Source organism: Leptonychotes weddellii, chromosome 6 (assembly GCF_054177405.1).
Source record: "Leptonychotes weddellii isolate Sample4059 chromosome 6, ASM5417740v2, whole genome shotgun sequence".
In the NCBI taxonomy this organism is placed as follows: Eukaryota; Metazoa; Chordata; class Mammalia; order Carnivora; family Phocidae; genus Leptonychotes; species Leptonychotes weddellii.
The window spans coordinates 129,659,263-129,668,287 of NC_138374.1; the positions used below are offsets into that span (position 1 = coordinate 129,659,263).

The following is a 9,025-nucleotide window of genomic DNA, read 5'->3' on the forward strand; positions in this document are numbered from 1 at the left end:
GGATCATGACCGGAGCCGAAGGCAGACGCTTAACCATCTGAGCCACCCAGGCGCCCCTACAGCATAAAAAATCTTAACACAGGCCGCCTGGGTGGCTCAGATGGTTAAGCGTCTGCCTTTGGCTCGGGTCATGATCCCAGGGTCCTGGGACCGAGTCCCACACCGGGCTCCCGGCTCGGCGAGGAGCCTGCTTCTCCCTCTGACCCTCTCCCCTCTCATGCTGTTTCTCTCTCGCTCGCTCTCTAAAAAATAAATAAAATCTTTAAAAAAAAAAAAAAAAAATCTTAACAGAATTTTTGCATGTTTTACTTGGGACTGTATTTTCGTGCTTCTGATGTACTCAGAAGAGCTGAGGACACAGTTCAAGAAATCAAAAAAAAAAAAAAACATAAGAACTTTGTTTAAACACTGAGAGATATCAGCTAAAATACTGGGAAATTTTACTGATGCTGATCCAGTAATAAACACTGTGTCCTTTACTTACCCCACTAAAGTCTGTCTCAGATATTTTCCCAAATATTTCCAAGCAGTTATATTTTTAGTGCATCCAGCAAAATCTAAGACTCCAAATAATACCTCCAACCCCAGTTTATGGTGGTCTTCTTTTTCTGCAATGGGCACAACAATCAGAACTTACACAAAGTACTGAAGTACACAAGGCTAAAAATATATATATTCTATTGATAAAATACTACTGAGTTGTAAGTCTTCTAGTTTGGTTAACAGTTTAAAATAACTCATTATGCTTATACTCTCCTGTGATAAATCTGTCCTGGCTAATGAAGTCAGAGTGGTGGGTCTGGATTTCTTTCTTTTTTTTTTTTTTAAGATTGTATTTATTTATTTGACAGAGAGAGAGACAGCGAGAGCAGGAACACAAGAGGGAGTGGCAGAGGGAGAAGCAGGCTTCCCGCTGAGCAGGGAGCCTGATGTGGGGCTCAATCCCAGGACCCCAGGATCACGACCTGAGCCGAAGTGGCTCAGTCATTACCCGTCTGCCTTCGGTGGGTCTGATTTCTAAATGGGCTACATTCCACTGAGAGAGGACATTATTTAAAGAACCTGCTCTCTCTTCTAACATGAGAGGACTGACGCAGCCCTATACCTACTGGACTTAAGCTGACTTCCTTCTATGAAGAACTATGTTCTTTTCTATACCGAGCTGAAATGCAGTAGAGATTAAAACGAGGTGAATTATACAAATTGAAGCCATTTCACTTGTGCTACTACTACCTAATATTCTATAGCAGAGGTCAGCAAACTTTTCCTATGAAGGGACACACAGTAAATAGTTAAGCTTTGTGAGCCATATAGTCTTTGTCACAACTACACAACTCTGCTGTTGTAGCGCAAAAGCCACAGACAACACAAAAATGCTCCAAGAGAACTTGATTTATAAAAACAGGGGAGGAGTGGATTTGGCCATGGGCCACAGTGTGCTAGTCTATAGCTTGTCTGCACAAAGAGATACAAAACAAAAACTATTTACCTGATTTCCTCAGTAACCTATGGAATTCTAACATCAGTTTATGAGATGGTACAATCTGATACAAAATCTGGAAGAAAAAATAATCTTGTAATTTTTATACATTTCAAAGGCATTTCTCAAATTTAATTTTCCTTTTTTTTTAAAGATTTTATTTATTTATTGGACAGAGAGAGAGACAGCGAGAGAGGGAACACAAGCAGGGGGAGTGGGAGAGGGAGAAGCAGGCCTCCCGTGGAGCAGGGAGCCCGATGCGGGGCTCGATCCCAGGACCCTGGGATCATGACCTGAGCCGAAGGCAGATGCTTAACGACTGAGCCACCCAGGCGCCCCTAATTTTACTTTCAAAAATAAAGTTCTTACTGTCTAATAAACCCTCAGTAAATGAATCAAGGATTTAAAAGATACTTTACTTTCATCCAGTTACAATTTGGGTATAGAAAGGTGTTCTATGTAAAGCTTACTTTAAAAAATCCCTGTTAGGGGTGCCTCTGGCTCAGTTGGTTAAGTGTCTGCCTTCGGCTGGGGTCATGATCTCAGGGACCTGGGATGGAGCCGCAAGTCAGGCTCCATGCTCAGTGGGGAGTCTGCTTCTCCCTCTCCCTCTCTGATCTCTCTTGCTCTCTCTCTCAAATAAATAAATAAAATCTTTAAAAAAAAAATCCCTGTTAATAACAAGATAGTCAGGGGGGAGGGGAGGAGAAATACATAAGAACTTTTTATTTACTCCTTATATATTTTTATATTGTTTACCACACTTAAAAACTTAATTTCTTTTCAGAAGCCAGGAAAAAAAAAAGCATCAAAATCACACACAAAAAAAGACAATAAATATTTACTGATCACAAATATTTATATAAATCAAAAAGCCCAAAAGGGCAGGGGTGGCTACTTTGGAAGATTGTGTTCAGGGACACAGTACAGTAAGAGTACTCAAGAAAATATTTTTACCATTTTACCATTTTACACACTAGGGAGAAATTAAAGGTTTTTAATTCCTTCTTACTCATTTAAGAATAAGAAAGACTATTTTTATGAATATGTAAAACATAGGATTTAAAGTAAAATTATATTTTTCATTTCAATATACTTCACATTAGAAATCAATTTATTCTGTCTGCTCGTTGGGGTCCTTTTGACCTTACACTGAAATTATTTCCTACAAAATGAAAAGTAAATATTATTAATTACTCTTAGTAGTTTTAATAGTTTTTTTAAGTGGAGATCAATCACAATCAATATACCAATATCAGAGTATTTTTAAAACTTGGTTCCTATGAAATCACATTTGTCTTATGATTTAGGGAATTCTGCAAATGGCTCAATTCACTTAGGTTTTTAAAAACTTTTTATTGAAATACATGTAATAGAAATGTATACAAATCATGAGTGTGCCGTTCAACACATTCTTACAAAGTTATATGCACTCATATATTCAGCACCCAGATCAAAAGTTAGAACGTTATCAGAACCGTAGTAGTCTTTAGTTCGTTTTGGAGAATTCTTAGCCATTAACCCTTCAAATACTAGTTTTGTTTGTTTACCTGCTTTTGCCCTGTTCTCTCCCTGGAATTCCAATCACAAGTATGTCGGACCTTAACTGAGTCCTCTGTATATCCTTTCATCCTTTCTGCTTTCTGTGCTTTAGCCTGTTTTCTATACAGTTCATTAACCTTCTTCTGCTATGTTCAATCAGCTATCAAACCCATCTATTGAGTTCTTAATTTCAAACATTGCATTTTTCAACAGGAAAACAGAATTTCCCTAAATCCATTTTGTCTTGAACATAATTAAGTGTTCAACATAGTTATTTTCTGTTACTTTTTTTTAAGATTTTATTTTTAATTAATCTCTACACCAACACAGGGCTTGAACCCACAACCCTGAAGTCAACAGTTGCATGCTCTACCGACTGAGTCAGCCAAGGGCCCCTGTTACATTTTTTAAAGTATTTTCAAAAAGACCATTAGTGATTGACAATCTAAGTGAAGTCACCAACTTGCTTTTGATATAACTATCCTTAATATTTTGTTGTACAAATGGATAAAAAGAAATCTTGAATAAAATACCAACTTTAAAAATACTTTGCATTGAAATAAAGCCTGTTGAAAACTTTAAAATGTACAGTTTCCACATATCAAGTTTTGATAGTGTCAATTTTGATAAACACCTAAGTATAGATTAGAGTTAATGGGCTTTTTTTTTTAAGATTTTACTTTTAAGAAATCTCTACACCCAATGTGGGGCTCGAACTCACAACTGCAAGATCAAGAGTCGCACACGCCACCAACTGAGCCAGCCAGGTGCCCCAGCGAATGTACTTTTTAAAAGAAGATTAATAGATAAGAATTTTTCTTGGGGCCCTGTCAGCTAAGCGTCTGACTCCTGATTTCGGCTCAGTCATGATCTCAGGGTCGTGAGATCGAGCCCCGCATCAGGCTCCACACAGGGAGAGATCCTCTCTCTCCCCACCCCCACCCCTCTAAATAAATAAATATCTAAAAAAAAAATTTTAATGCATTCAAGTGTATACTTAAAATAAGTGTTTTACTATATGTAAATTAAATTTCAATAAAGCTGATTTTCAAAAAATATCAAAGCAGAACTTTCCCACAAGGGTGGGATTTCCAAAATACTGATCTTCTGCCCTCAGCCTAACTTGGGCAGGGTGGTGGGGGAATGGCAGTGGAGGGTCACCCAGAGCCTGCAACCTTGTATGTCCACCTCAGGGCACACACAGTCATTTGCTATGACTGCTAGAATTTGAAGTTGGAATGGATGACCTAAGGATGTTTCAAAATTTACTTTTTTTTTTTTTAGTAATCTCTACACCCAACACAGGGCTTGAACTCATGACCCTGAGATCAAGAGTTGCATGCTCCACCAACTGAGCTGGCCAGACACCCCTAAGAATGTTTTAAAGTAGATCCCCAACCTGGTTTAAGCATTGAAGTAAACATTTTATACCTTAAGTACATTTATCAGTTTCTCTCTCGGTGCCTTCTCTCTCTTTAGAAAGTTGTATAAGTAGATATGAGCATTTGGATTTGATGGGAACTTTTCATCATAGGCATAATTGGTGAGTACCTCTCGGGCTCCATCTTGATCCCCATAGAATTCCAACATCTATATAAAATAAGTCATAATGTCTTAGCTAAATTCTGTAGGATAGCTGTATGAAAGATAATGCACAACTTAACTCTGTTGATGGGTACAAAAATTCATTAAAATGACAAATAGCACTTACTGTAATGCCAGTTTTCGCTTTCACCAGCATATGTCACAACTCTGTGGAACACAGATCACTTACAACAAAGGCCTACGTGGGTTCCCATTCTTCCTTATCACATATTTGTTACTGAAAAATGCAGCAACTTCAACCTAGGAGCTATTCCTATAAGAAACAAAGTCCTCAAGAAGGGCATACTAACAAAGGAAAGAGACCATATGAAGCAACTAACCTCAGTGCCCAACACAACTTCAGCCACAAAAGGGGTACATGGGAACCAGAATTCCTTTCCTTTCATTCCCACCCATACATGGGAATTCCCAGATTCACTGGCATGTGGTTTCAGAGATTATCTTTTGACAACATAATGATCATGTTAGCATCCAGGAAACTTTCAAAAAGCTAGTTATTTTGAAGATTTATTCCTAGTGCCCATGCCAAGGCTCCCTGTCCTTTCACACTGATCTGAGATGAGCTGGCACGGCACCCTAATAAACTTCCTAAATGCCATTAGTCTTCATCCCACGTACTGTGACCCACTTTCAGATTTTTGTCCCCTGGTCTTCTCTATCCCCACCAAATTGTAAGATATCGCTCTTCTTTTCTTCTAAGATCAGTAAGAATAATATAGAATTAACATTTACGAACTATATTGATACTTATTTTATAAATATTTGACCATGACACGTTATCCAGTAGCAAAGAAAAAAAAAAAAACAGTAACATTTACAGTGTATTAGTAAAATAAAAATTATCCAGACCAAAAAGACATATTCTCTCTTTTCAATTTTTAAAAAAATTGTGTTTATTTATTTTAAGATTTTATCTTAAGTAATCTCTATACCCAACGCGGGGCTCAAACTCACAACCCGGAGATCAAGAGTTGCATGCTCCACTGACTGAGCCAGCCAGGCACCCCTCTTTTTTTAAAACAATTTTCTCCATTTAGTTGCCTTCTGATCAATAAAGACTTTTAAGGCTTATAACAAAATGAAACTAATAAAACTTTATGAGAAGGCTACTTGCCTCTACATAACTCTTCACAAAAGGGTCCCAAACTCCAGGAGTTTGAATCAATGCACAAAGGTTTACAGATGTCTTCCAGCTGTGGTTGAGCATATTCTGGGATGCTGTGTTGTAAGCATAATCATCTTCATCTGTCCAAAGATAAAAGATTCTTAAAAGTCATTCAGTATTGAGGACTTTGCTGATAGTAATAGCAATCAACAAACTATCCACAAGAAAAGTTCAGGCCCTAATGGCTTTGACAGTAAATTCTAACAAAGAATTTTAAAGAATAATTTATATTTAAATTATTTATTATTAAATATTAAAAATTTAAAGAATAATACTAATTCTTCACAAACTCTCCGTGCCCCCCACCCCCACACAAGACAGAATGGGAGGAAGTGCACACATGGGGAAACTTAAGAATGAATCTAGGTGGTAGCTACATGGATATTTGTTTTAAATTATTGATTTTATCACACATTTGTTTTACACACTTTTTCTGCATGTTGTATTTCACAATCTTAAAGGTCTAAAAAGAAAGTCAGTCCTTCAAAAAAGACAGCTAATAGAAACAAAATACTTTTTATTTTTGGCCACTTTTGGGGCAAAAAAACCCAGCTCTCCCCTCACCCCAAAAGGCACTGGTATTCTCTTTCCAGAGGACCAGCTAAATAAATATCAATATGGACTTGGAAATGAGGTGATAAAGGGAAAGTAGGTAAGAAACTATATAGAAAGAAATTTTAAAAGAAAAAAAAGCAGACCTGAGTCAGAATAAATTGAGTGTGAATCTGCCATGGAAGGGGGTTTCCAGTCAGCAAGTACGTCAAACCCAACCAGGACAGGTCACAGCAACTGAGACAAATCCCAAGCCAACACTGAGCATACAATGCATGTGTTATGTTCTCATGAGTTTGGTTATCAGAACTAGTCCTAACCTTTTTTTTCTTATTAAACAGACATTCAAGGTTAAAGATCATCTAAAGAGCTCCACATATTACCCCATCTTTATCTCTTCTTGCTACAGAACAGAATGTCAGCTGCAGAAAGGTACTGAATCATCTACCCAGTGTAAATGCCAGGTTCCAACTGCTTTAATCATCAATGTTTGCTTGAGTTCTACCCAATCAGGTGTAAGAAAAAGGTAAATATTGACCTTAAAACTCATTTAATCAATATCAACAAGCCTTTTTATTTTTATTTATTTTTTTAAAGATTTTATTTATTTGTCAGAGAGAGAGAGCACAAGTAGGGGGAGTGGCAGGCAGAGGGAGAAGCAGACTCCCTGCTGAGCAAGGAGCCCAATGCAGGACTCAATCCCAGCACTCTGGGATCATGACCTGAGCTGAAGGCAGATGCTTAACCGACTGAGCCACCCAGGCGTCCCTCAAGAAGCCTTTTTTAAAAGAAATATTATACCAGGCACTATGGCAAGACTAACAAAAGACATAAGAGAGGTATGTGACCTCAGAAGACCAATTAGTCTAGAAGAAGAGATACAACATAAAATGGACATGAAAAAACTTAGGACAACTGAAAAGCAAGTGATAAAGAGCTGAACGATATAAGCTGAACATGCAGCTAACATATAAGGGTTGTGGCATGGGAATGACCCGCCTAATGAGTCTTGCAGGGCAGACGGCATTCTAGATGGGGGGGGGGGGGCAAGCTTATCATGATGAAGACAGTATTTCTGAAGTGTCCTGGGAGAGATCCTACTCAGAAAGAGGGAAAGGAATTTTAGGATTAGTGAACCTCCATGCCCATGAGACAAAGGAAATACTACTTCCCACATCAGGATAATAAGGAATCACTGCTTATACTTATGAGCCAATATATGCAGGGACTGAGATTTGGATGGGGGATGAGAAAATTAAAAGGGTTAATCCTAGAGAAGCTATGGAGAAAAACTATACAAGGTAAGGAAGATGCAGAGAATCAAACAAAAATCTGTGGAGAGGAGAGGATACCACCACCACTGGAAGTAAGAGAGGGAATTGGGAAGTAAGGACACACAGCCAATTCCTGGTGTGGTCAATCAAGAAGACTATCTGTTCTGATCTTTGTACAGAAATAAAACAATTTTACCTTGCCCTATTCTCTAAACATATTATTCTGATGAATAATATTATAAAACAGGGGCGCCTGGCTGGCTCAGTCAGAAAAGCATGCAACTCTTGATCTCAGGGTCGTGGGTTCAAGCCCCACATTGAGTGTAGAGATTACTTAAAAATAAATAAATAAACGTCTTAAAAAAATTAGAAAACAAACTAAACTCCATTCTAAACACACAGGAAGAAATACTTATTATAGGCAATAATGTCCACTGAAAAAAATTTGTAACCCTTCTTAGAAGTATTTTAAAAAGCAATAAATCTAAGATGGTCATGGACTTAATTTACAAATCATCTAATTTATGTCTGAAAAGTTTGATAAAAACAGAAATATTACAAAGGATGATCAAAAAGTTTACATCAACAGAAATGTCTGCTCTTTGAAGTATCTAGGAAGAACCGGGCTTGGAAGTAAGGGAATGAGGTTACTCCTTAAGATTCAGAGTGTCTCTTGCCCACTATTACCACTGTTGTTCAACATAGTACTAGAAGTCCTAGCCTCAGCAATCAGACAACAAAAGGAAATAAAAGGCATCTGAATCAGCAAAGAAGTCAAACTCTCACTCTTGGCAAATGACATGACAGTCTATGTGGAAAACCCAAAAGACTCCACCCCAAATTGCTAGAACTCATACAGGAATTCAGGAAAGTGGCAGGATATAAAATCAATGCATAGAAATCAGCTGCATTTCTATACACGAACAATGAGACAGACGAAAGCAAAATTAAGGAGTTGATCCCATTTACAATTGCACCAAAAACTGTAAGATACCTAGGAATAAACCTAACCAAAGAGGCAAAGGATCTATACTCTGAAAACTATACAACATTCATGAAAGAAGTTGAGGAAGACACAAAGAAATGGAAAAACGGGGGCGCCTGGGTGGCTCAGTCGGTTAAGCGTCTGCCTTCGGCTCAGGTCATGATCCCAGGGTCCTGGGATCAAGCCCCACATCGGGCTCCCCGCTCTGCGGGAAGCCTGCTTCTCCCTCTCCCGCTCCCCCTGCTTGTGTTCCTTCTCTCGCTGTCTCTCTCTGTCAAATAAATAAATAAAATCTTTAAAAAAAAAAAAAAGAAAGAAATGGAAAAACGTTCCATGCTCATGGATTGGAAGAACAAATATTGTGAAGATGTCAATGCTACCTAGAGCAATCTACACATTCAATTCAATGCCTATCAAAATAC

General features: G+C 38.0%; 1 protein-coding gene across 1 annotated transcript in view; it reads right to left on the reverse strand.

The window, feature by feature from the left end:
- Window positions 1-9,025, reverse strand: part of TAF1A (TATA-box binding protein associated factor, RNA polymerase I subunit A) — a 21,067-nt gene that overhangs the window by 5,385 nt on the left and 6,657 nt on the right. The window contains exons 4-8 of the mRNA XM_081823213.1: window positions 6,221-6,255; window positions 5,742-5,892; window positions 4,454-4,612; window positions 1,490-1,556; window positions 485-608 (exon numbers count right to left, since the gene is read on the reverse strand). Of these exons, the coding sequence (XP_081679339.1) occupies window positions 485-608; window positions 1,490-1,556; window positions 4,454-4,612; window positions 5,742-5,892; window positions 6,221-6,255 (536 nt within the window). The remainder of the gene's footprint in view (window positions 1-484; window positions 609-1,489; window positions 1,557-4,453; window positions 4,613-5,741; window positions 5,893-6,220; window positions 6,256-9,025) is intronic.